At 39.5% G+C, this 27,600-nt stretch overlaps 1 protein-coding gene across 1 annotated transcript in view; it reads left to right on the top strand.

Moving 5' to 3' along the window:
* The first annotated feature begins 692 nt into the window (after positions 1 to 692).
* FOCAD (focadhesin) overlaps positions 693 to 27,600 on the top strand; it is a 98,947-nt gene continuing 72,039 nt past the window's right edge. Inside the window, exons 1-10 of the mRNA XM_065740597.1 lie at positions 693 to 746; positions 5,927 to 6,015; positions 10,253 to 10,327; positions 11,533 to 11,687; positions 16,839 to 16,943; positions 22,659 to 22,760; positions 24,355 to 24,559; positions 25,087 to 25,293; positions 25,746 to 25,833; positions 27,008 to 27,204. Of these exons, the coding sequence (XP_065596669.1) occupies positions 5,959 to 6,015; positions 10,253 to 10,327; positions 11,533 to 11,687; positions 16,839 to 16,943; positions 22,659 to 22,760; positions 24,355 to 24,559; positions 25,087 to 25,293; positions 25,746 to 25,833; positions 27,008 to 27,204 (1,191 nt within the window). The 5' untranslated portion in view covers positions 693 to 746; positions 5,927 to 5,958. The remainder of the gene's footprint in view (positions 747 to 5,926; positions 6,016 to 10,252; positions 10,328 to 11,532; positions 11,688 to 16,838; positions 16,944 to 22,658; positions 22,761 to 24,354; positions 24,560 to 25,086; positions 25,294 to 25,745; positions 25,834 to 27,007; positions 27,205 to 27,600) is intronic.

Genomic DNA, 27,600 nt, shown 5'->3' with positions numbered 1-27,600 from the left:
CTATAGTGACAGGCAGAGAGAGCTGGGGCTGTGCAGTCTGCAGAAGAGAAGGCTCCAGCGGGACCTTAGAGTGGCCTTGCAGGACCTGAAGGGGCCTACGGAAAAGCTGGGGATGGGCATTTTATAAGGGCAGGTAGTGATAGGACAAGGGGAAATGGCTTTACACTGGAAGAGGGTAGATTTAGACTAGATGTTAGGAAGCAGTTCTTTACGTGTGAGGGTGGTGAGACACTGGAGCAGGTTGCCCAGAGACGATGTGGATGCTTCCTCCCTGAAGGCATTCAAGGCCAGGCTGGATGGAGTCTAAATCTGTTCTAAAGGTAGGTGTCCCTGCCTATAGCAGGAGGGTTGGAACTATTTTATCTTTAAGGTCCTTTATAACCCAAACCATCCTGCGAAACTAGTCTTACTATCGAAGACCGGGGAAGGAAGGCATTAAGGACCTCATCCTAATTTTCTCCATGAAGCTCTTCCAGGACGAGCTTCACACGTGCAGCCACCTATACCTGCACCCCACAGGCACCACAGACGCCTACCTGCCACAACTCCTCCCCCCTCCGCTGCCCGGGCCGCCGACGCGGAGCCGCAGGCAGGCGGCAACGCAGAGCCCGCCCCACGCCCGCAGCCCCCACCCCCCCTAGCAGGGGCGCAGGCGCCAGTGGCCACGCAGGCGCCTTTCGCTGCGTGGGCCGCGCTTGGCTCTCGCCGGCGTTCGCTTCCGGGAGCCGATCCCGGCGCCGGGCGAGGTGGGGGCGGTGAGGCGTGCTCTTCAGGGGTGCGGGTGCGGAGCCTCAAGTCGAGAGGCGGGGTCCATACTGACGTGGGGCCGTCCGGCACACGGCTGCGGGTTGTGGGGAGCCGCTCTTGCTCTGGGGCGGCGTGTGGGGCCGTTGTGTTCCGTGCTTGCCTGCGGTTCTGCCGGGCTCCGTGTCTGCCTGCCTGTCGCGCCGACGAGGGAGCAATCGTTGTCATTACTCAGCGCTTTTCTTTTCTTAAATCTTCGGGCTTTGAGAAGCGCTGAAGTACGGGGTGCGGCCTCTGTCGTGCCTTTGGGCTGTTAGAGTATTTTGGGGTCCGAATTAGGAGTCCTGCTTATTCCTGCGCCTGATTGGTGAGTGCGTGCCTGGGAGCTGCCGAGACTCGCGTTGTAACGGGCACCGGTGGGGCCGTGCAGCACTGCTCCCGCTAACATCCTGCGGTGCCGATGGCTGCTGCAAGGGCTGTCCTTCAGAAAGCTCTCTCTTGCTTTCCCCGATCATTTGTGCATTCTTGTATTAACTATGGAGATAGACCTGTAACCCGTGTTTGTCTTTCCGCCGTGTCCCTCCCTCTGACAGGCGTTACTGTAGCTGACAAGCAGTGCAACTGTGTTTTTGCCTTTTCTCCATTAACATAAGCAGTGCCAGTGCTTGCTGGCGGGTGCCTTTGTTCTTTCTGCTCTGGTTTCAGAAGAACACTGGGTTGAAATGGGAATCCTTCCTAATAAACAAAACACAGCAAATATAACAGATGTAGTCAGAATGCTCACAGTGGCAGATCTCTGTGTTCTTTTATTTAGTTTAGCTTAGCTTGTAACAGTGACTTGGAGTAAACTTTTATTATGGGCCAAATCTGTAGGTATAACTCCAAAATAACCCTTTTCTAGTTCCAGTGTATTAGCGTTGCTTGTCCTTAGCATTAGGATGTTTACCATGCCAAAAAGTGGGCCCATGAGAACCTTATGAAGTTCAGCAATGCCAAGTGCAAGATTTTGCCCTTCAGTCAGTGTAATTCCAGATGTGTATACGTGCTGGGAGAACTCACTGAGAGCAGCCGTGCAGGGAAGGACCTGGGAGCTGTGATGGACAAAAAGCTAGACATGAGCCAGCAGTGTGCTCTTGCAGCCCTAAAGGCCAACAGTATCCTGGGCTGCATAAAAGAGTGATAGCCTGCAGGCACAAAGAAGCACTTTTCCGATTTGCTGTGCCCTTCTGAGGCCCCATCTGGAGTACTGTGCCATGATCTGGGACCTCCAGCACAAGAAAGACAGTGAAGCTCTTGGAGTGTGTCCAGAGGAGAGCCATAAAGATGATTAGAGAGCTTGAGCATCTCTCCTACAAAGACAGGCTGAAGGACCTGGACTTGCTGAGCCTGGAGAATGGAATGGTGCAGTGAGACGTTGCATCTTTCCAGTACAAGAAAGGAGCTTGCAAAGAAGAAGAGGAGTGACTTTTTACATGGTTTAATAATGATAGTACTAGGAGGAATTATTTTAAAGTAGAGGAGGGAAAACTTGGGTTAGATGTTGAGAGGGAATTCTTTATTCAGAGGGTGGTGAGTCCTGGCATAGGCTGTCCAGAGAAGCTGTGGGTGCCCCATATCTGGAGGTGTTCAAGGCCAGGTTGGATGGGGCTTTGGGTCAGTGACTGACCTCACCGGGTCAGTGGCTAGCCTCTGCCTTGCAGAGACTGGATGAATTTAATGTTCCCTCCAACCTAAGCCATTCTTCATTAGGAAAATGAAACTGAAATCCCTTGCATTATTGTCTCATTTCAATCTTTTTTTAGTGCATTCATGTGTGTTTCTGACTGTTATTTAGGGAGGCTGTTTTTTATCAGTTGGTGTTAAAAAAACACCTTTTCAGTCATCAGAACAGGAAAAATACGGTTGGGCCAAGGAAACAAAGAGGCCTTATCAGGACAAGAACAATGTAAGAGTTGCCACTTAGAAGGTGGGATTCTGACCTGAAAGGTTTCAGGATTTGTGTATCCCTGCTGACATGAGCTTTTTTTGTCATGGCCCTCTTAACATGTTAGGAGTTTATTACTGTGAGAATCTGCAAGATTTTGTAGTGTATCTATTTATTTCTTTTTCTGCAGGTGAGGAAATGGGCTATTGATCACTTTGAGCCCCTTTTGCACATGGATAGGTTTGATTCAGGGTGATGTGGATTCCTTTGCAGGGTTGTTTTGTGTGCAGTGCTAGCAGTCTCTGTCAGCTGTAACATGGAAAGAACAGTGGTATTGGAGTTAATGCTATTAAGGGAGATTCGGCTAGGTGTGGGTATTTTGGGGGGGTACTCAGCTACAGTTGAGGCAGTACTGTGCCAAATATTGTAGTGCAGTGTAAAGTTTTAAGTACTTTTCGAGGCTGCTGCTGTCAGGCCAGAGACTTGCCAACAGCTTGGCTTTGCTTGCTTTTGTGATAGAAGACTGATAAAAATAGGAAACACTTCTTTGATGTCGCTTTTCCATTTCTTGGGATGATTCTGTGCCAGTTACGCCATTCATGGGAAGGAGAGAAAGGAGTTGAAAGAAATACTGATTTTATTTATTTATTTATTCTTTCTTTCTTACAGAAGTGGCTCAGCATGCTGACAAGGGTAGGCAGCAGCCATCGCTCCTAGGGGGAAGGAGCAATTGTTCATAATTTTATTTAACTAATAGCAAGTGCTCTCCAAATTAGAATACTTGAACTTAGGAAGGGGAGAAATCTCACCTTTTTCTTTTATTTATTTTTACTGCACCTGTCTTGACTTACTTCAGTTCCAAAAAGCAAGGCAGTAGGTTAAGAAAAAAGGCCCTTTTTCAGCAGTGGTGGCAGTGTTGGTTTCTCTTAGTTGTTTTTTTTTTTGTTTGTTTGTTTTGTTGTTGTTGTTTAATTAAGTCTAGTTTTTGGTAGTGCTGAGGTTCTGTTTTATAAATAATATTTGGAAGTGTCTACAGCAAGATTTTGGCTGTTGCCTCTTCAGTTACTATCAAAAGCAGCTGTTTGTCTTACCTTCTGTCTCATGATAGTGAACAAATGATTGTGTGATGTTTCCATGAAGGTTTTGTGCTGATGAGAAAACTGGAAATATCCTTGAAGAAGAGGGATTTAAATGAATAAATGACATAATGAGAAGCTGTGACCAATTTAAGAAGGCTGGTAGCAGAGTGCAGACCCTGAACTTCAGGAGAGCAGAATTTGGTTTCTTTTGGGTGCATGATAGTAGGATTCTGTGAGGTAGCTCTGAAGGATGCAGGAGCTCAGAAAAACTGTCAGGGCTATAAGCACAGTGTCTTTCAGGCTCAATAAGAGAGCATTCCAATATCAGGATACCAATTTTGGGAGTTTTGTTCTGGCAGACTAGACAGGGAGCTCCACTGTGAAAACAACAGCATACAGGAGGGAGATGAGGGAACAGGCTATGAAGGCATGGTTCAGAAACATCACTGAGTTAACAGAAGTAATATAGAAAAGTTGAAGCTGAGCCAATGTAGAAGCTTGCAAGGGGTTTCAGTGGCAACAAGAGGAGCCTTTACTGTTGCATTATCAGTAAAGGCTGAGGAAGGAAAAGTAGGATGTTCTCAGGGGATTTGGCTGATGTCCTTGTGAGGTTGTTCTTGCTGGTCTTCAAAAGGGAGTGGAGATTAGAGGAGGTCTGCTGTCACTGGAGAAAAGTAAATATTGAACTGTTTTCAAATGAGGCAAAAAGGCCTATTTGAAGAGCTACAAGCATGTCAATCTCACTTCAGTCTGTGGAAAAATCATGAAGTCAGCATCATATGCTGCTGGAGCTGTTTGAGGATGTGGAAAAGGTGGAAATCACGGGGAGTTGTAGGCCAGTCAACCTTGCTTCAATCCCTGGGAAGACTGGGAAACATACACTTAAGAAACTACTTTTAAATGCTTGGAGAAGAAGGTGATGAGGCAGCCAGTATGGATTTATCTCGCGCAAACCATGTTTGTCTGGCCAACCTCCTTGCTTTCTCTAATGAAACTACTGGTGCTGTGAACAAATGGAGGCAGTGGATGTTGCATGCTTTACCAATACTTCTAATAAAGTTATCCATCACCTCTCTTTCAGCAGTTTGCTGCAGCTGTTGCTCTGTTAGAATGCAATGTCTGTGGCCATTATTCTTTCCCTCTATTTGGGTGCTTGTGAGATAGCATCTTGAGTGTGATATCCAGATCTGGGCTTCCCATATCAGAAGTATACTGGAGTAAATCCAGTAGAGGCCAGCAAGATGGTCAGGTAGTAGAGCACAAAACATAAAGGGGTGGATAAGAGGTCTAGGCTGATTGAGCTTAGCTTTTGATGCTTACTTTTAGCTACTTAACTGTGAGAAACTTTATATTCATTCAAGTGATAAACATTTTCCTTCTGTGAATGGAATTTGCTATGGCTCATAGTGCATTTCCATGTTTTGAGGGTTTGATCCCACCCTTTAGAACACTGGTGGCGATATTCTGAATTTATTGCACCAATAGCTTATGTTGAAATTGGAGTACAGTGTAGGCATATTTTCTGTAGGCTGTTTTTGCAAGTGTTAGCTCTTAATCAAATGCTAGATTGTACTTTTTTTTTTTTTTTTTAAGGAAGACTTCTAAAATGACTGAAGGTGTGTTTACAACAAACAAAAATGTTTGAATTCTTGTTGTTTGTCATCAGTGTCAATGGTATGCAACAGAGTACACTGAAATCTGATTCCTCTTCAGTTTAGTTTCCTGAGTACTGGGAGGTGTATACATATTCCAGCTTCTAGAGAAATTTGGAATTTTTTTTGTCAACTGTTCTACCCAATAACTGCAGTTCTGATCTGCAGTCTTACAGATGGATTTTTGTTTTGTTTCTGTTTTTGCATGTGGTACTTAGATGTGTGGAGATGCTTGCTCTCATACTCTCAGAGTATGCTTATGCTGTGTTGTATGAAACTGTATTTGCTCTGTGTTTAAGAAGTGTTGATCAGTCGTTCTTGGCATGAGAGCATAGGGTATTTAGAATTTCAGCTGTTCCAGGGTTTTAGCTTATGAAGCAAGGTAAGCTAATGTGGTACACTTAGGAGATGAGAGAAAATGCTGTAATGTTCATATCTGTTGTTTAGTGTAAGCATCTTAAACGTGTTTTCTTGTAAATATCAAACTGTATTGGCTAGTCCCAAGCATTTTTTTTTCTCTCTTGCAGGGTATGAATTAGTGTCACATGACAGAGCCAAAATGTCGGATGACATCAAGAAGCGGTTTGAATTCCCTAACACAGTTATTCAATCACAGGTATTTACTTTTTTAATGTTAAACAAATGGAATAACCTGTGATTACTTTTCTTCTATGTCCTGCTGCCTGACTCCAAAGAGGTTTTAAGAAAGACCTTTTAGCTTCAAACCAGAAAACCTAAGTAGCTGTTACTCTCAAGGTGCAAACAGAAGCTAAGTGCTGTGTCTGTGTAGCCTGAACATTGTACATTATCACTCATCACTGTAAAGTCTCAGGGTGAAAATCAGAAGGCTTCCAGTCCTGGAAAGTTTAAGTAAGGCCAAATGCTATTTAGTAACCCCGTGAGTTGGAGAGAAGCAAAGAGTTACCAGATGTCATGTATGAGGTGGAAGTTCTTGACAGTGTTTTGTACGGCTGTCCTTAGGACTGATATATCTTTCTTCTGTGTGGTGGCAGCTGAACTACTGCTGTCTTGTCTGTCGTCAGTAATTCTGTACAGATTCTGTATAACCAGCAGGCAAAATGCCTGTATTTTCATATCATATCTGCCTTTAACTTTCTTATTTAAGTGAAACATTTATCATAGTATCTTTAACAAGCAGCAAGGAAGAAAGTAATAAGCTCTGTTTAGTCTTTTATCTGGTTCAGTCATTTTTCATTTTAGCATTAAAATGTTTCTCTTCAGCTGGAAGATGAAGAGCTAACTTCCCCATTGTCTGCTTCTTCCTATTTTGAATTGAGGGTTAAATTTGCAGCCAGATGTTTGATGGAGTTTGATGTGAGTACAGTCTGCAATGTGATTCATCTGTCTTTTCGGTTCAGGTTAAGCTGCTTTGGTTTACAGTAAGTAATTGACTTTGAATAGAGACTAAAAAATCCCCTAGTGGTCAGCTTGATATTAGGCATAGTCCTCAAAACTGGAGTACACCTAAGCTGTAGTAATATGTCTTGCGCTACGGATGAGTTTGTGCTCTTTAGCCTTGGTGAATAGGGCTCAACATTTTTTAACTACTTCAGTTTTCTTCAGTGCAGAATGCCTTTGTATGTACTACAGATGTTTCTTAGTTTATCACTACAGTTGCTCATCATTTAAGCTCACCACAGCTACTGCTGTGGGTGGGTGATTTCTGTAGCTTCCACCTCTATTCTGTGACCCCTCAAAAGCACACTGGCATCAGCTGTCCAGGTATTCCAGCTGTCATCAAACATCTGCTCTGCAGATCATATTACCTGTACAGACAAGGATCAGCAAAATGAGGGACTTGAGGAGGGCTTTTTAGGATAAAAGGTTTTACAGATGAATCTTGGGATGTGGTGGGCTATTCTGTGTCCTGGGTTTTTTGTATAGCTCACAAAAGCCCCTTTCTATTGATAAGCCTTTTTTCCTGTGTAATGAATTTTTTAAGGATGCAGTTGTCATTTCTAAAGTTTCTGATCATAGAATGGCTTGGTTTGGAAGGGACCCTTAAGATCATCTGGTTCCAACCCCCTTGTTATAGTCAGGGATGCCTCCCTCTAGAGTCAGAGTCCCATTTAGCCTGGCCTTGAGTACTTCCAGGGAGGGGCAATCATAGCCTCACTGGGCAGCCTGTTCCAGTGTCTCACCACACTTACAGTAAAGAATTGCTTCCTAACATCTAGTCTAAATCTACCCTCTTCCAGTTTAAAACCATTTCCCCTCATCCTGTTGCTACCTGCCCTTATAGAAAGTCCCTCCGCAGCCTTCTTGTAAGCCCTCTTCAGCCACTGGAAGGCTGCTATAATGTTGCCTTGGAGCTCTTCTCTTGGCTGAAAAGCCCCAGCTCTCTCAGTCTGTTCTTGTAGGGGAGGTGCTCCAGCCCTCTGATTTGTCTTAATGGCCCTCCTCTGGACCCACTCCAACAACTCCATGACCTTCTTGTGTTGGGGCCTCCAGAACTGGATGCAGTAATCCAGGTGAAGTCTCATAAGAGCAGAGTAGAGGGGCAGAGTCACCTCCCTCAACCTGCTGGTCACGTTTCTCTTGATGCAACTAGGATATTATCGGCTTTATAGCCTGCACGTGCACATTGCTGGCTCATGTGGAATTTCTCATCAACTACACTTCCAAATTCTTCTCTTCAGGGCTGCTTACAAGCCATTCTCCACCCACCCTGTATTTTGCTTGGGATTGCTGTGATCCACATGCAGGACCCTGCTCTTGGCCTTGTTGAACTTCATGAGGTTGGCATAGGCCCACATCTCCAGCCTGTCTAGGTCCCTCTGGATGGCCTTCCTTCCGACTGGCATGTCAGCTGCACCTCTCAGCTTGGTGTTGTCCACAAACTTGCTGCGGGTGCAGTCAATCCCACTGTCCATGGTACCTGCAAAGATGTTAAATAGCTCCGGTCCCAACACCTGTCCCTGATGATTGCCACTCATCACCAGGCTCCACTTGGACACTGAACCATTGACTGCAACTGTCCTAGTGTGACCATCCAGCCAATTCTTTTTCCAGAAAGTGGTCCATTTATCACATCCATTTTTTTTCCAATTTGGTGATCAGGATGGTTGTGCAGGACAGTGTTAAATGCTTTACACAATTCCAGGTAGATTATGTCAGTTGCTTTTCCTTTATCCACTGGTGCTGTAATTCCATCATAAAAGGCCTGCACATTTGTCAGGGATGACTTACCCCTTGGTGAAGCCATGTTGGTTACTACCAATCACCTCATCTTTATTTTACACGTGCCTTAGTAGGGCCTTCAGTAGGATTGGCTTAATGATCTTGCCAAGTACAGGGGTGAAACTGGTCTATAGTTCCCTCAATCTTCTTTTTTTCCTGTCTTGAAATTGGGAGTTATGTTTTCCTTTTTTCAATCAGTGAGAACTCCACCAGACTGCCATGAGCTTTCAAATATGATGGATAGATGGCAACTCCATCTGCCAGTTGCCTTAGAACCCATGGATGGATCTCGTCAGGTCCCATGGATTGCACGCCTTCAGGTTCTTTAGATGGTCTCAAACCTGATCTTCACTTACAGCAGGAATAAAAGAAAAATGATGAGCAGGAAAAAGAAATAACTGGATGTTCACTTAAGTTCTCTAAAAAGCTGTGGTCTGAATGAGCAGACTATTTTGCTGCTCTTTCAGTGAAATAGCTGGACAGAAACAAAGACCTGACTTAGTTCAATTTTCTCATTTTAAATTCTCAGATAAGAAGGTTTTTTTGTTCTTTTGTTTCTTTCCCTTTTTTTTTCTTTTGTTGCTGTGAAATATGTCAGAGTACACATCAAAACTTTTATGAAGTGCAATCTTGGTAGTCTAGGAAGGTTTATAGTGACATTGTTCCTAGAAATGTGACCTGCTATCTCAGAGTTCTTCATATCAGACTAGTGGCCAGCCTCTAAAGGAGTTGTAAATAAATTGTAAGAGAGGAAGAAACCTGGAAACGTTTTGAAATATGTTCCTTTATTTTTATACACTGGTGAAACAGAAATGTTAATCATGTGACTTTTGTTGGTTTTTTTTCTTGTCTTCCAAGTTAATTTTTATCCAAAAGTAATTATCTGTTCTTACAATAGGAGAGCAGATGGAGCTGTTCTTCTGGTTATATTGATAATCTGAAACATTCTCATTTTTTCTGCTCTGAAGAGATCTTTATCTTTCTCAGAGTTTTCAGTGTAGCACTATCAGTGATTATGAAATGTGTGCATTTTGAAGGAATCTTGAGGAAATTGGGTATTTCTTCTGTTATTTAATGAGAATTATTTTCATACTGCTCATATAAACAACCTACTCCTTTTAGAGAAGTGAAGCCCTGTTTTTAACAACATTTTTACTGGAGGACCTGGAAAATCAGTCTTGTTTGTTATTTCATTGCCACAGAGTAGCATTATGAGAAATACAGTTATATCTAAATGTCTGATTTATAGTAAATCAAACATTTCTGGCTGTAGATGTACTGTCAGGTATGCAAAGGTTTTAAGACCATGTTCATCATCAATGTTTTCCTAAAGTAGCACTTCAGATCTTTGCGCATGTTTATATGTTCAATTCTGCTTCCTTTCTTGCTTTCACTAACTTATGTAGTGACAGTATATAGTAAAGAATATAGTAATGGCCAGTGCTGTGAAGTGTGCAGAGATCTACATAGCTGCAAGTCTGCTACAATTGATAAACTAAAATGTGTGCGATTCCTGAGTATGTGCGTAATCCTAATCTTACAGGAGGCTGTGTAGAAAATGCACTTATTTCTGTATTTTTTTGTTGGTTTTTTTTGTAGTGGAGAAGTGAAAAATAACATTTGATCTGCATGCATTTTTATTTCTTGTTCAGGCAGTGGGCCATCTGATTGCTGCAGTACTGAAAGAAAATGCTTCTTCAGAGAAGATTAAGCAAGCCTCTCACCAGGTCTGTACCATTCTTTCACTTCTGTCTTCTTTCCCATCCATGGATGCCTATATTTTTCCTGTGGATTCTTACTCCTTATTGTGTAGCTTTAATAAATCTGAGAAGTTAAGTACTTTGACACTGTGTCTGGGTGTACACCTGGTAACTCAGCCTTCAGGATCAGAAGGCGGATACCTTAACTCTGCAGGAGAGTAACATCTCATTACTCAACTGAAGAGAGATTTGAATTTATTTACTTTACCAGAAGTGTGATATGCTGTGTGGTGAGATATTGCTGTTTTTAAAAAATAAATAAATTATAACAATATAGGTATTTCAGAAAATATATACATTCATGTAGCTATATTGATTTTTTCTTTCATATTAACTATGTAAGAGTGCATATTTATGTAAAAGAGCATGATGGAAAAGGATGCTTTTAATTGAGTCTAGCTCACTTAAGTATGGATCTATCTTGTTAACCAAGATCCATACGCAGTGCTGGTGTTTGCAGGTGTCACAGTCACATCAGAGAGGTCTTAGGATTTCCTCCATTTTTCTTCTCCAGTGCTAATCAGTGCTGAAATAAGCAGAAAAAAAACCCTGTGGATTTTTTCCTTTGTCTGAAGTCCCAAGCCCCAACAAAGTAATAAACCCTTATCATGGGAGAATTTTGTGGTATTCTGTTGTTCAAAAACGTTTTCTTTTCTCCACATAAAGTCAATAAACCAACTTAGAAATGCACATCTAGCATCAAATAAACAGTGTGTTTGATAGACAGATATTTGTGTTTAAGAGAATGGAGGGCTTCATTTGAGGAACAAAGATGGTTTCCTACCCTGTAGCTGTTTGTATGCCTGCCTCTAGCTGTCTGCAGTACACTGTACTATAGAGCCAGTTTGACATAGCAGTTTCTGACATTTCTGTTAATATTTCAAAGGAAAGTAGAATTGATATGAGTCTATTCTCACAGGCATAGCTGAAAGATTCTCTTGTTCTGTCTTATTCTTCTGTTCATACTGAGGGCAGTGCATCTGGGGAAGAGAAACATGAGAGCTACCCTAACGTAGTTGTTTCTTTGATGAAAAATCTGTATTCCAACTTCCTCTTTGTACTCTCTCAGACTTAAAGCGAAGGTGTTAAGTATATATTATATACAAGTGTGTTTGAAATGAAGGAAATCAGTGTCATCCTTCTTACTGCTTGTCTCATACTTCTACTTTTAGACTCCTGCTCTGAATTTACTCTGGGAGAAGTGCTGCAGTGAGAGTGTTGCCTTGAGAACAGCTTGCTCTGAGGGTTTGGTGGCACTTGTTGCAGAGAACCATGCTGAGCTCAGCTATGTTCTTCATGGAGCTGTCAACCTAATTCCCTCAGCCAGGTGGTATTTGTTTGTCTAATTTTGTGCCTTTTGTCAACTGCTTATCAATCACAGCTTTTTTCCATATGAACCCTATGGAAGAGAAGTGGCTCTGTGAGTGACTACAGTCAAATTGATATTCATTCAGAGCTGACAGTGCACTGCTATTCTGCTGCAGGACAGTGTTTTCATCTTGGCAGTAACCATATTGGTTTGACTATGAAAGAAGAACTCTAAGTCTCTCACACATGTGCAAGTGGAAATTGTTAAAAGTTTAAGCTAATGGTCTGAACTGTAATAACCTCGGAAATCAAGGCACTGCCTGGTTTTGTTCCCTCTGTCACGGGAAGGAAAATGGCAGTGACTCCTTTCATGATAAGGGAAGGGAGAATAACGTGGATCCACCATTATTCTCTAGGTAGGCATTAGGAGTGCTGGCTTGTGTTTTCACATCCATTGAAGAAATCACTTTATCTAACTCTGCAGCTGTTAACTCTTAGAAAATTCTGCAAATATAATGCTTACACCTTGTGATGTATTTTTTTTTATACAGGTAATCAGCACAATATACAAGAAAATGCAGATTTGGGGAAAAAATGCACAATGTGTAAAACTTAAAAATGGAAAGTCAAATGATAATTGGGGAAGTGTTTTCACACAAGTCCCCCAGCCTCATAAAAGACTTTGGGTACCTTTGTCTCTCTCCCTAGTGCCATTTTTAGCCGAAGCTAAAGTGAAGGCTGCTCTAAAAATAATGCCTCCTGTTTCATTGTGTTGGTCCACAACATCAGAGGCAGATGGTGGAACGGCAGTAGTGATTAATCCCCTCACCAGTATTTCATTACATATTATTACCATGTGACAGATAGCAGTAGAGGAGCAGTCTGAGGTGGAAGTGCATCTGAAGCAAAGGTGTGGAATTGAATCCCTGCATTCAGAAAAAATGGACCCAGTGACATTCATCAACACTAGCTGAATGTTTCTGGAGACCAAACAGTGGATGTGAGCACAGTGAGGTGGTGGGTGGTGCCATTCAGCAGTGGTGACAGTGACAGTGGGTCACCTTCACTGGTGCAAATTTTTGAGTGCAGCATGGAGGCTCTTGTTCATCTCTGGTGAAAATGGTAATGACTGTGTTGAAAAACAGGTTTGTAGCTGGGATCTTTCTCTATTGATAAAGTTGTGTTATGTTCTTTGCATCCTTTGTAGGTTCCATGGAAATAAATAGAAGGCCTTATTTTCAGAGAGCTCAGTGTCTAGTGTGGTGTATTATGCTGGTGAACTCAGCATCATCACAGAGGCTGCAAAAACCATGCTATTCAAGATAAGTTTTACACTCTTTAAACTCACAGAATCAGTTTCAGGCTGAGGTTTCTCATGGTCAGTCTGAGCCAAGGATGAATTTAGTTTTTAGTAAACTGCAGTGAAATGCTGAAGAAATCACTTGCTTAAAGAAACAAAAATAAGACTCAGTCCTTGTGGCTGGCTTTCTTGAAGTTGAATTATGTGTAGGATCTTGCTGTGATGATGTGACTCTGCTGAGTTTACAGTAGCTGGTTATGATTCCTATAGAAAGTATCGTAAATGTGTTCTTACAATATGAATAATTTCTGCAAACCATGCATTCAAAAGGACCGTCAGTTTGGGACCAAGAGGGGAATCTGCATTGTTAGCAAAGAAGCAAAAGCACCTGCGCTTCAGACACTGGGAATCTGAGTGCTTTGAGATTAGCTGTAGGGAGTTTCACTAGCTATGGCTTGCAAACTGAAAAATATTTCATTCCTGTTCTGGCCAGGGTTGTTAAGAGTATCACCAGAATATAGGGAAGTTAAATTTTTATACCGTCTCTGCTTCGAGATTAAAAACTACCAGGAAAAAAAATATTTTAGACTGAGCTGACCCTAAAGACAAAAGTAAAGTATTGAAAGGATATGGCTCTGCCTCAGTTCCACCCATTCTTAGATTTTCCATGTGTTAAATCACCACAATTGGTTAGTTGCTATGGTAAGTGCTGGCACATTACCTAGGAGCCATTATACATGTATTTTTGACATTTTTTCATCAAGATGCCACAGTTCAAACCACATCCTTTACAGACTGCAAAGCAGGATTTAGCCTAACCGCAGAAGTCCCTGGATTTAAAATGTCTGTAGCCTCAGGAGCTGATTAAAATGATTGTTTCTTATTGGTTCATTTCAATGCTGATGCCTTTTTTTTTTCCTCTCAATTGTTTTAGAGTCTTAGCCTGCTGTTTCTTGTTATTCCCAGCCAAATTTTTCATCCAGGTTTGCTCTGGGGCTTTGCACAGCAGTGTGCACAGTGTCTTTAGAAGAAAATAAATATGAGATTAGCAGCCAGAAAGGCGCATGGAATTGCTGAGCACATTTCAGTGCTAGATGAAGTTAGGTAAATGCTTTATTGGCAGAGACTACTGATGTTTTGTTCTTTCTTCCCCTCCTTTTGTTATGATGAATTTAGCAGGGGTTTAGCACACCTGGTGGTTTTTATTTTGTCAGGTGTATCAATTTCTACATGCTGGGAAAAATACTGTTAGGGATGCATTCACTGCTTACTTGTATTTACTTTTTACGTGGTTCTCACTGTCTGCTTATTATAAAAGTGAGAAACTATTCAGATCTCTGGTGCTTTGTTGTACTTGTCAGTATTAAGTTTCCTATGATGCCTTTAAAGTGTAAACCTCATGGAGAGTTACAATTCTAAGTCTATGTTTGTACATACATACTTTCTAGTGTATATTCATAAACTTAAGTATGCATATTTATATATATATATATGAATATACACATGTACACATTTTACTATGGTTTTTTTGACATTGACCTTTGACTTCCTTTGCTTTGATCCGCAAAATAGTAGTTTTCTGCCAGTATAAATCATCACAGGCCTTTCTGTTATGGAAGAAGGAAAAATTGTGGCCAGTATTCAGTAATGAATGATCATAAATAACCAGAATATTTTATAAAAAAGCTATTAAAAATAAATCGTTCTAATCTTTAAATTGTCAGAAGGATTTTTGTCTGTTTTCAATTTTTCCTTATTACCTGGGCATTACTGCTGTGATTTTTTGCTATGTGCCATAGCAGTGCTCTGCTACAGTTCAGTAGCTGGGTGCAAAGCCTCAAGCAGGTGCTCTTCCCCCACCTCCCACCAGGGAAATTCAGACTAGCACTACTGGAATATTGGATCAATCTAACCTGTTCTCTTACTGTTTTATTGTTTGCTTTTTCTGCACTGCATACTTGCTCTGGTGATGTTGGGGATACATCAACAGACTGACCTTTAAGTGGTTCAACCCTTACAGCGTCTCCAAGGTCATTTTTCTCTCCATGCCTGTCCAAAAGACTCTCCCACTCTGTGTGTTAGGCTGGCTGCTCTGGGATCTGTAAGCCTGCTGCGCTCCTTTGTTTTGGTTGCTTGGCAACAGAATTCTGCTGAACCTCCTATTCTTGTGTATGGTTGGATTTCTGTGTTTCAAGAGCCAGGTGTCATGATAGCCACTAATTTTAACGATTACAGGCACATTTTTCAACTGACCTACTTCTGGAAGAAAACAAGCAAGCGTAGTCTGGTTTTGTAGCACTGTTGCAAAGAGCATGAAAGGCACAGAAGAAGGCACATGATCTTTGCCTTTATTTTGAATATGAATATAAACATTTACTGGTGGGTTCATGTAGTGTTGGAATCTCTGTAGGATATTCCCTGGTATACCTTGACATCTTGTGGATGAGTCCCTCTGCAGGTGGTATTAAATTTTATAGAGATCTGGTGGTTATAAGTGATATTTATCTGTCATATTTGTCCACTTTCTTTGTTGTGACTTTTAGGCTTTGATTTCCTAATTTTCAATTTCTTGAATCTTCACTTGCAAATATCAGGCCGTGCTGTTTTTTGTTGGTTTTTTTTGTTTTGTTTTGTTTTGTTTTTTGTGACTACATTACCCCATTTTTGACATTACATGGACCTAGCCTGTTTGTGCAAACAGGCTTTTGGAGTTGAGTTACTGCAGTGGTCCATTCACTGATGCAGAAGTGGAGTTATAGATAAAACAGATTTTTCTGACTTTCTACTTTGAGGAAAGAAAGAGGGAAATAATAATAAAGAACAGTAAAACAACACTGGCCTCCAGTTTTCTTTTTTTCTTCATTATTTTTCCCTGTGCGATATGTGTTAGGTGATGATCTTTTATAAAATATATTATTAATTCTTCCTGTTCATTTTTCTGAAGTTGCTGTGTTTTAGTAATGGCAGCAGTGAACTATCTGATACCATTCTCTGGATGAACAATCAAATAATTGATCATGACTCTTTTCTCCTGACAGCATTTTTACTGTGTAAGAAGTAATCTTCAGAAAATAGATTGGGTTCTATAAGGTTAGGTTGAGTTTTATGTGATCTGGTTTGAAAGATGTAGAACTCAATGGAAAAAAATATCTTGAAGATCATGCTTTTAAATTCATCCAAGCGGTATCAACCCTTAGATTTGTTATTACCTTTATTGCACAATCAAAAGACTTCTGTTTCTCATTGTGCTGGACTTTACTACCTTAATTATCATCATCCCTGGAAAATGAGAAGTCCTATCAAACATTCAGAAATACTTCTTGTTTCTCGTGTTTTCACTGGAAACAAACTTAAAAATGTAAAAAGGAAATAAAATAGTTGTATGTAACAATCTTGTGAGATTTAAAGTAAGGATAAAGTAGATATCTCAAGCATTCTTTTTTCTGATAAGGTATGTTTTAGTGTATTTAGATGCTTTCTCCTGGAGATGAGGAGTATGGGCTGAAATGTGGAGTACACTGAATGCTTACCTGTCCATTGGAATGCAGAGAATAGCTAGTTTGAGAGTTTAATGTTTTAGAATACCAATGACCATTAAACTAGGGACAGAATTGTGCTTGTAAGATCACATGGGAAGAAACCATGACAAATGTTAATTTGTACATTGATTACTGTCTGCTATATTGTTTTATGAAAAAAAAATACATGGATATGCAGCGTGTCTGAAACTGTAGACAGATGGCAGATGTAAGGTCTGTAAGGAGAATTCAGTGCTTCTTTAGTGTCAGTTTTGTTACTAGGTTCTTCCTCTTACAAAAGAATCAAATAACTTGGCTCCACACTTGACAGCACTGTCCTTTTTGTCAACAGGAATGTGCATGGTTTAGTAAAAACTATTTGGAAACTACTGCAAATTCAAGCCATACAACTGGGAAGAGATGGAGATGAGGCTGTTCAGAATGCGTATGGAATCAGGTTAGTTTCAATTTGTTTTAAATAGACTCCCTATCAACGTTTTGTAATGAGGGTTAATGCTGGCCTTCTGTCTGCTTGTTTGGGTTTTTTTGTGTTATTTTGGACCTAAAGTCCTAGAACCAACCCAAGTTTGAAAAGCATCATCCAGTCAAACTCCTGGCTTCACACAGAACCACCCAAAAATCAGACCGTATGCCTGAGAGCATTGTTCAGACACTTTTTGGACTCAGGCTAAATTTGACAAGAGTAGTGTCTGTGCAAGGAAGTTAACTGCTGCATGTTTCTTCAGTGATTCAAGGGACACCTGGCTGGGTGCAACTGAACCTGGCTTCATTTTTGAGCTCAGCCTTTATTATCTTTTATGTTTGCTGTCGGCTGAGGGAATACATAATTCAAAGTTCACAGCTGTACAGATAACAGCTTTAAAACAGCTGTCTCTGAAGAAAGAGTTCCCAATAGTTACAGTTCTCACAAAACAAACCTTTAATACTACTATTAATGGAATAATTTATCATAACTATTGCTGAACATTTTTTAACATGTGTTGTAACAGTCCTTAAGGTACAGAGAGGAATGTTCTGAAGTAGTCTGTTCATTCCTTTGGGTGAGCAGCAACAAATGGGAAGAGACTTATGTGAAACAAGTAGTATTCTGAGGATGTCTTATGGTCACAGTATGATTGTCTGAGGTGGTATTTTGCTACTTTCTTTAACCTAGCTCTGTAATTCATTCAAGGTCTTAGTCATATCTGAGAATCTCACTAGGTATAGAGTATATCTGAGCTGCTTTCTTTCTGCAAAATACTGGGGGAAAAACTGCTTTAGTAACAGTTGCAGCAGAACTGATTTTCATCAACTTCAGAGGACTCCTAAATAACTAGGACAGCATATGCACAATTTCCCTGAACCAGCAATGCACCCTTGTGGCAAAGAAGGCCTGCAGCAGCCTGGGGTATAGTAGGAAAAGTATTGCCAGCAGGCTGATAGAAGTGATCCTTCCCTCTGTTTGAACATGAGACAGATTTTTGTGCTTTGTCCACTGCCAAGTTATTAGTGCAGAAAACTTAGGAACTTACTGGAGAGAGTCCAGAAAGGACCACAAGGATGATAGAGCGACTGGAGCACTTTTCATGTAAGGAGAGGCTGAGGAAAATTCAAACCCTTCAGTGTGGAGAAGGCTCAACAGGATGTTACCACAGAATCACAAGCCCAGGGGTTGGAAGGAACCTCTAGAGATTGAGTCCAGCCCATTGAATAGATGTTGCAAAAAATCTGTTAGAATTTAAAATAGTTATGATTCTGCTTTTTGCTTAAATGTTTTAAGGTGTTTGATAGTACAGAGATAAAGTGAACACTGGAAACTCAAAAGGGGCAATGGCAAAGGAAGGTTTTGTGATGAAAAAGAACAAATACTGAGGCTTGTGCATACACAGTAGTGTGATAATTGCTAATGGTCATTTTATCATGTCCCTCTCCCCATTGTTGTTTTTTTTTTTCCTTCTATCAAAATAAACTTCCCATTATGAGTGGTGTCCTCCAGGTTGGGTCGATATTGGGGCCCATCTTGTTTAATATCTTTATTGATGACCTAGACGAGGGGATTGAGTGTACCCTCAGTAAGTTTGCAGATGACACCAAGTTGGGAGGTGGTGTCAAACTGCCTGAGGGTAGGGAGGTACTACAGACGGATCTGGATAGGCTGAATAGCTGGACTGAACTCAATGGGATGAGATTCAATAAGACCAAGTGCCGGATCCTGCACTTTGGCCACAATAACCCCATGCAATGCTATAGGCTTGGGGCAGAATGGCTTGAAGAATGTAGAGAGGAAAAGGAGCTGGGGGTGTTGGTTGATGCTCGGCTTAACATGAGCCGGCAGTGTGCCCAGGTGGCCAAGAAGGCCAACAGCATCCTGGCCTGTATTAGAAATAGTGTAGCCAGCAGGAGCAGGGAGGTGATCATCCCCCTGCTCTCAGCTCTGGTGCGGCTGCACCTCGAGTACTGTGTTCAGTTTTGGGCCCCTCACTACAAGAAGGACATTGAGGCCCTGGAGAGTGTTCAGAGAAGGGCAACAAAAGTGGTGAGGGGTCTGGAGCACAAGTCTTATGAGGAGCGGCTGAGGGAGCTGGGATTGTTTAGTCTGGAGAAGAGGAGGCTCAGAGGAGACCTTATTGCACTCTACCACTTCCTGAAGGGGGGTTGTGGTGAGGAGGGCATGGGCCTCTTCTCCCAGATAAATAATGACAGGATGAGAAGGAATGGCCACAAGTTGAGCCGGGGAAGGTTTAGATTAGACCTGAGGAAACATTTTTTCTCTGAAAGCGTGGTCAGGCACTGGAATGGCCTGCCTAGGGAGGTGGTTGAGGCACCATCCCTAGCGCCGTTCAAGAAGCTTTTAGATGAGGTGCTAAGGGATTTGATTTAGTAGTTTAGTGGGTAGGGATGGTGATAGGAGGATGGTTGGACTAGATGATCTTGTAGGTCCTTTCCAACTGAATGTATCTATGAATCTATAAAGTTCTTAAATATTCTTACTGTTAAAGTGGTTGTCATGTTAAAGTAAATAATTTCAAAGGGCATCCAGAGCTACTAATATGAAGCTGCTTGCCCTGCAGTAGCAGTCTTCTTGAGAGGAGATCTTGGTAAACTCATCCAGCTTTAAAGAAATTATGAATCAGTTTTGAATCAGCTACTCTTCTGTCTTCATATGGAGAAGATCCAAGTAATGTTATGAATATGCTTCAAGCTGCTTTTTATGCAGAGAAGTGATATCATTAATGGCACGTTGTATCTCTCATGCTTTAAAAAAGACACTGTTTGGTAGTGGAAAAACATTTCTTTTCCTGTATTTAATTTTGCTACGGTAAAACGGAGGAGACTTTGGAGAACTGGATGCACTTACATAGGTCACTCTGTAAGTAATGCCTCCTGTTTGTTTCCATGGAAACAACAATAGACACAGAGAGCACAACTCTAATAGTGTACATTCTCAGCTACAGAACACTATTTTTTGCAACTTTGTCATCGCTATTAACTGTGCATTTTTGCCAACCACAAACAAGAGCCAGCGTGCCACATTTGTAAAAAATCTTTCTAGCTGTGTGGAACGTGGCTTGTCTCTTACTATTGCTGTTGAAATCCACCGCCCACTGCATTGTGCCAACATCCACCATGTTGCCATAAATGTTCTGCAAGAGTTGATGGATGTCAGTGGATACCATTTTTTCTGAATGGAAGAATTAATTTCTACACTTTCCTTGATGCGCACCTCCATGTCAGATAACATTTTGTCAGGCTGCCCCTTTGCTGCCATTTGTTGCACAGCAACAAAACATAATGAAATACTGACAGGAAGGTTCAACCTTACTGCCATACCAGCAACATCCACCTCTGGTGTTGTTGGCCAGTGTAATAAAAAAGGAGTCATTAATTTTGGTACAGCCCTTTTATTTTACTGTAAACTGTGCAAGTGAATTCTATACAAAAATCCTCAATGGAATAATAAAAAAGAACATTCACAAAAATCCATGATTCTCAATCTTTTGGGACATTCATAAGATAATATTAGAGGCTAATGGTCAGATTTTTCTTTAAGGTCAGTCTCAATTATAAATAATAGATCTACCTACAGTACATCTTCCTATCATGATATAATATTGTATCTAATTCTTGAATTGGGAGAAAATAATGTCTTGCAGTTCACAGGATTTTATGTGGTTGTGTATTCTGATTTCATTTAGGAAAGCATCTGTGCTTTTAGAACTGTGATTCCACACATCCCTTAAACAAATCAACCTTGGAAAACTGAGAAGGGTTTGTCTATGCTGCTAAAGAAAGCAGGAAATGTTCCTTTTAACCTAGTATATTGATAGAAACTGCCTAATTTATCACTTAGCTTTAAGATTTCTAATTGTTTCCATACTCTGTTTAAGTATTGCTGTCTTTCTGACTTTCTGACATGCTAGTATTTCAGGGGTTGCTAAATACCAAATCAAAATAATAGTAATAATAATAGTAATAACTGATGCTACTTAAATTTAAATATGGAATAGTCTGAATTTTTATGATGAAGTTAGGGCCAGCTATAGTGAGACAGAAGTAGCAAGAAAATTGTCACTGTGCTTGAGAACTATACAGTCCCGCTGGGTAAATTCTCTGCTCTAGCATTAAGTTGTTTGGTGGTTTCCTCCTCGTATTAATATGCCTGTGCAGTAGCTCAAACTTGAGCTGAATTGAGGCAGAGGAGGTAGAGAATAACAATATTTACCAGGAACACTGTCAACATCCTTAGTTTGGGCGAGTTATAGCATGCATTTATGGAACCTTGTCTGTAGATATTAGCAGAAAGCCATTGGCTTCTTTGTTTGGGTTTTTTTGTTTGTTTGTTTGTTTGCTTTGAACCTGGGGCTGTGTGGTGTTCAGTAATAAAGCGAATGATCACCTTAACCTTGTTTTATTATTGTCCCTCCACAAGACAGTTCATTTCCCTAGATACTCATGTATTTACAGACTTCTGAGTGGATAAACAAGTCTGCAAGTAATATTTGAAGAATACTCCATTTAAATTGGAGTTTTATTTGAAAGTCTACTTTTTATTGAATAACAAGCCATCTTTATTTTGGGATGCAGACTTTAAGGCTGCAATGCAGCAATAACCTTAGTCTTTTGATTACTGTACACAGATTATAGAAGATTCTTAATCTCCAGTAAAACGTTTACAGAATCAAGGAAGGTAGACCCGTGAAGACTACGTGCATAAGTAAGCAAATTTTAGATAAATGAATATAGGGATTGCCACACCTCCACCCCAAAAATGAGGACCAGAACTATAATGTATGCCTACTTCTCAGTTAATAGATGTTTTCTGAACACACTGCAAGTAGTCTATCTAAGGATCAGTCTCATGACAGTCCCTGTACTTTGAAATCACTTATTTTCCTGAACAGAATCACTTCTTTAGAAGAAAAAATAATTTGAGGAGCAGAGGGAAAATCCAGTGTAAAAAAAATACATGTATCTTCTGTGCTTGCAGAGTGGTTCCAGTAACTGAAAATGCATTCTCTTTTCATAGACTAAATTTGCCAATTTCAATTCCCACCATCTAGTTATTGCTTGCTAGCATGACCAGTTTTACTTTGTTGGCACTCTGAGGCTCTGGTGACCTTTTCACATCAGCATTTGTCACAAGGCTGGCAATAAAGAGGAGGCTCCCAGGCTGCTGAGGGACCTTCTAAAAAGAAGAGCTGGTGAGAACAGTAAGTTGAGAACAGATTTTAAGTGTTCAGTTGGACAAGTGGTTGAACTGGTTTCAGACAGTAAAGATTTATACCTGTGCTTAAAAGACAAGTGTGTTGTGGATCAAAATATGTAGTGCATATTATGTGGAACCTATTGCTAGAGCCTAGTGCTTTTACCAGCTCAAATCAGGTGATGCATCTTAACAGTGTTCATCGCATTGATTAAAAAAAATAAAAAAACAACAAAACCTGAGTCAGGAATTTTCAGATTGACTCTTCATTTTATTCTCTTTTCTTAGAGATCCTAGAAAATGTACTGATTTCATAGTGTAAGTCTTGGGAAAGTGGGTAACAAAGAGAGCTGGTAATACCAGGATATTAAACTGTCCATTTCTACTGCTGCTTTTATTTTGAACATTGTAAACTTACACATTTACTTGTTGCATTATAGATCCAAATGTGATTTTTCTGCATTTCAGGAACAATCCTCATCCATTAATCACTGTCCTTGAAAACAGACCTGATTGCTGGCCAGTTTTACTGCAGCAGATAACAGTATTTTTCCGTCAGTGTCCAGAGAGGTAAGTAAATGAATAAACTGAAAAATAGCAAATCTAGGTAACTCAATTGTCAGCATAGTTTTCTTCTTGAAGTTAGCTGCAATTGTAGAGGCTTATATGTAAGCAGTAAGAAGTGTATCTTTGGAAAAAGATAATTATAAAATTTAATGACACAATTTAAATGTAAAAGTGGATCAGTAAGTGACAATATAATCCATTAAAAATATATTTTTAATTTTTGCTTAACTCACCTATATTGATAACATTTTTGTGGACATGGAGAAACTTGTGTGGAGAAATATGATTAAAAACAGAATTCATTTTGATTTTTTTGTAAGCAGAGTTAAAAATAGAAATCAAGTAAAATTAGTTTTAACAAAAATGATCCCCATTCTATGATGGAAACTGCAATTACTGTCGTTCAGCTGCTAATGGAAAAAGTTCACTAATCTCATCAAAAACTATAATCTCCAGCATGTTTTAGCAAGTAGAGTTTTACAGGGATAAAAAAAATGATTTGTATTTGCCAAAATTTTGACTACTTATAGTCAAAGATGACTGTATATCATGTATGTAACTAATATATGTGAAACATATGAATGTTGTAAGATAAGGGCAGGAAGCTATACCTCATAGGAAAGGATGAGGTCTTTATATATGGTATATACTTCTTGATTTAAAAAAAGAAAATGAATAGCATAGCCTTATTATAAAATACATTTTACAAGAGACAGTTACCAGGAGTTTCAGTGTTCTTTCATGCTTATCTCCAAGGAACTTGTCCAGTAAAGTTTCATTGTAAGATGTCAAATGCAGGAACTGCTTTGCAGTCAAATGTTTTAAATATGCAACAACGATATGCATGTATTTCAGATAAAACAAATCTCCTTTTTCCAGTTTTCTGGAAGACTTACGTAAACTGATCAGAGTAATATTATAGTGGAACTGACTTCTATATTTTATTCATTTACATTAGCAGAATAAGTTTATTGATCTCTTAAATTTCTAGTAGGTCTAAGTTATATAATCAACAGAAAGACTTTCAGAGAAAAGTCCAATTTAAATGATTGGAGTATTTTCAAATATTATTTGCAGACTTGTTTTTCCACTCAGCTACTAAATCTGAGACTCACCAAGAGTCTCGACAGAGATCTGAGTGAAGTTTTTCTGCTGTTGGCATGTTTCAAATTAAAATAGGAGTTATTCTTGTTGTTTCCAAGTACTACTTCAGTACTGTACAGTAGACTTTAATATTATTCAACACAGAAAGTAACTTTCTTAAGTTGAGGAAAAACAGACTAAAACGTAGAGTATCTTAATATACAAGTACATATCAAATCATATTCCTTAGTGAATACTTACTCTCTTAAAAATGCATTTCATTGTGTGGTTGCTAGATAAGATCACATGATAGTACTTTGTGATAGTAAATAGTGTTTTTTTGTTGTTTTTTTTTGAGAGAGTTAGTAATGCTTTTCTTAATACCTTTCTGTTAATCATATCCTGTGAATTACTGCAGAACCAGGGAATGTCACATCACTTGGGTTTTCTATGAAGTTTGTTCAATTTATGGTAGAAAGTACTCTTGGCAAACTTTTTTTTCTTTTAACCGCAGGGCACAGAGTTCATGTGTTGCTATAATGGCTCCATTTCTAAGATACCTATACTGTGAACCATCTCAGCTACGAGAATATGCTGAACTGCGAATGGGTTTGCTTAGGATTTTACTTCAGCCGCATGGTCCAAAGCATAAAGAAGCACCCTGTGTTCTGGAACATCAGATTATTCAGCTCCTGTGTGATTTGATTCCACACCTTCAGGTAGAGTTCTTGCCAGACCCAGCAGGAATGAGAGTGCTGTTACTGCATTTGAAGTGAACAAACATATCACTATCTTCCATTTTCTGTAGACTACGTTCTACATGGTGATAAATACTACTACCTTTTCTTTTGAGATGTACGTTAAAATCTTAGTTACATCATAGAGGAAGTAGCCTAGAAATATCTGATCGAAGAATATTTATATTAAAATAGTATTTCCCTGCTGTATGAAATCTCTGTACAATTTGTTTTACTTGGTTCATAGAGCTTCAAGAACTAAGTTGATTTTCTACTGCATTTGAAGAATAAGGGATTTTTCTCATCAGTTACTTTAGAATCTTAAATTAAGTTCATCTATTGATTTTGCGAATAAGTTTTATCAAAGATTCCTGAATTTTGTTCTCTAAAGCCTTAACAGTAACTGTAATGAAAATATTTTAGATCTAATAGAAGTAATTTTAAGATATTCTGCATAAATAGGAAAGGACAATTGAAATTGAAAGTGTTTTTCAACTACCTCTCTATAGGTTAAAGACTTGCCACAAGTTACAGAATCCTTGTTTTTTATTCAAGAGTTATTCATCAGCCTGTTGCGCTTTCCTGTGTTTTGGAAAGTTCAATTATCCCAATTTTGTCTGCAACTGATATGCTTCTGTGAAGTGTGTTTAAGTGTAACAGGAGAATGTTCATCTCTGATCTCCTTAATAGAGGACAACTTTGAGCTCTTACAAGAGGTAAGAGTTTATTTTTGTGAAAGGAAATAGTCATGTTAAATTTAAAGGATGTCATGCTAAAGGCAGAATTTCAAGACTTTGATATATGGCATTCATCTTTGAGTGACCAGTGTTGTTTTGAAAGCTGATTTTTTTTTTTTCTTGATTAAAAACCTTCTGATGGAAAAAAATTAAAAAAAACCAAAACAAAAAAACAGATGCTGTGTATATAAGCTAAACTTTAAACATAGAGATTTGTTTAAACTGAGTTTGTAGTTACTCGTTTAAAGTACTTCCCATTTGCTATTTATATTCTTAATCGCATTACAGTCCATTAAGAATGGATTCTCCTTACAGAATTTTGGTCACGTGTTTTTGTGTTTGGTTGGTTTGCTTTGGTGGTTTGGTTTTTTACTTTTTATGCCCCTGAAAAATAAAGATAACTTGAACCTTTTTCATTTTTTTCTCTATAGGTGTTTCCAGTGGAACAGTGTATAATTGGATTAGCACTTCTGCTGCTGCAAACACCAGAAAGTCAACAGAAGTCGATCTTGAGTCTAGGTAAAGCTCTTCTGAAAGAAGAATACGCACACTTAAGACTACATATTTATTTTTGTTTTGTGAAAATGGGATCTGCACTCTATTGAATTAGATTGAAGTGTGAAATATTTGGTATAAACTGGATTTTTTTCCTTGATTTAAAAAGTAAAATACGATCTGATGGCAGTAAGGCTCGATTTTTCCCACTCTGTTGACTTTTCCTGTGAATGTTACTATCTTTGTTTTGAAGTTTATTTGTTTCATTTTTAAGTCAGTAAGAGTATATTTTCAGTGGAGATTAATATTTTCTGAATGGTCTCTTTTGATATGTCTTAAGAGAGTAGGTGTGATAATCTTGATAATGTTAGTCTGAGCCTTTGACTAACAGTTTTGATTGAGTTACTACAGTAGAAGTGAGGGACTATGTTACACTCCATTACTGTATTTTGTGCAGCCATCAAGTGCTTCACTATAAAGAACAGAAGTGTAGGGGTCTCTAAGTAGAATATTTTACCAAAAATACCGGTGGTGCTCCAAAAGTAATGCCTCCTCTATCATTATATTGGCCCACAGCACTGGAGGTGTATGTTAGTGGTATGGCAATAGAGATTAAACCTTCCCAACAATATTCCATTGTATTTTGTTGCTGTAAGACAGTGGGGCAGTCTGAACAAAATAGCATCTGACATGGAAGTGTGTTGGAGGAAAGGGGTGGAATTGAATTCCTCCGTGCAGAAAAAGTGGTGTCTGCTAACATCCATTGGTACTTGCTGAAGATTTGTGGAGCCCAGACAGTTGTAGTGAACACAGTGAGGCAGTGGGTGGTGCCTTTCAGCAGTGGCAACAGCACCTGTTGCTGGTAGGTTGCCTTCGCTGGTCGATTGTTATGAGTGTGGCATGCAGGCTCTTGTTCATTGTTGGTGCAAATGCAGTGCAAATGGCAGTGACTAAGTTGAAAAACAGAGTCTTGCATCTGAGGATTTGCTCTACCAAATAGTGTTACTGTGTTCTTTGTATCTGCTGTAGCTTCCATAAAAATAAGTAGGAGGCATTACTATGTACTGTATAATTCTTGAAACTGTTACTTTGTTTGACCAGTGGGTTTCCTAGAAATGTTTGTATCATGCAAAATTAGAAATTGTATTCTTTTATTTTCCTTAAATTATAATCTTTTTATCCCCATTTTCTTCAATAGCCAACAAGCTCCTTTCCTCTTCAGAAAATGTTTCAGCCACAGCCCTTGTTTTGGTGATGCCTCTGCTACAGATCTTATCTTCTTCATCAGTTGGAGACTGCTTACAGGAGGATGATTCTGGAACTACTAGGCAGCAGCTGGCTAAAGATCTTTTGGAAATAATAAAGGAAGAAGATGTGAAGAATAAAAAGGAATTGGTAATGTTCTCAGTTTCTTTTGTTGTTATTTTTCATTAGTTTTATGGTACTTACAGGGAATACAGTTAACATTTTGCTGCATTATGCCTATCTGACTGGGAAAAACTTTATATAAATGAGTTTATGTAATAATTTTTTATGAAAATACTCTACGGTCTGTATATTGTGTAGACTACTAGTAAAACTGAATGACATTTCTTTCTTCCCTTTTTATAGACGATATAAAGAATTTACCTGAAATATTGATTAAGTAACAGGACTTAGTAGAGAACTACATTATGTATACTTACTTTGTTTCTTCTGCTTATCTCATTCCTTTCCTTACTAGCGTGTTGTCCTGGCTTTTTTTAATGTGTACTGTTGTTCTCCATCTATTTACCTATACCTGTTTTTTAC

Source organism: Cyrtonyx montezumae, unplaced genomic scaffold (assembly GCF_038088225.1).
Source record: "Cyrtonyx montezumae isolate F1298 unplaced genomic scaffold, pur_monq_1.0 scaffold_29, whole genome shotgun sequence".
Classification (NCBI taxonomy): Eukaryota; Metazoa; Chordata; class Aves; order Galliformes; family Odontophoridae; genus Cyrtonyx; species Cyrtonyx montezumae.
The sequence above is the reverse complement of the archived record's forward strand: the minus strand, read 5'-3'. Positions and strand labels throughout refer to the sequence as shown.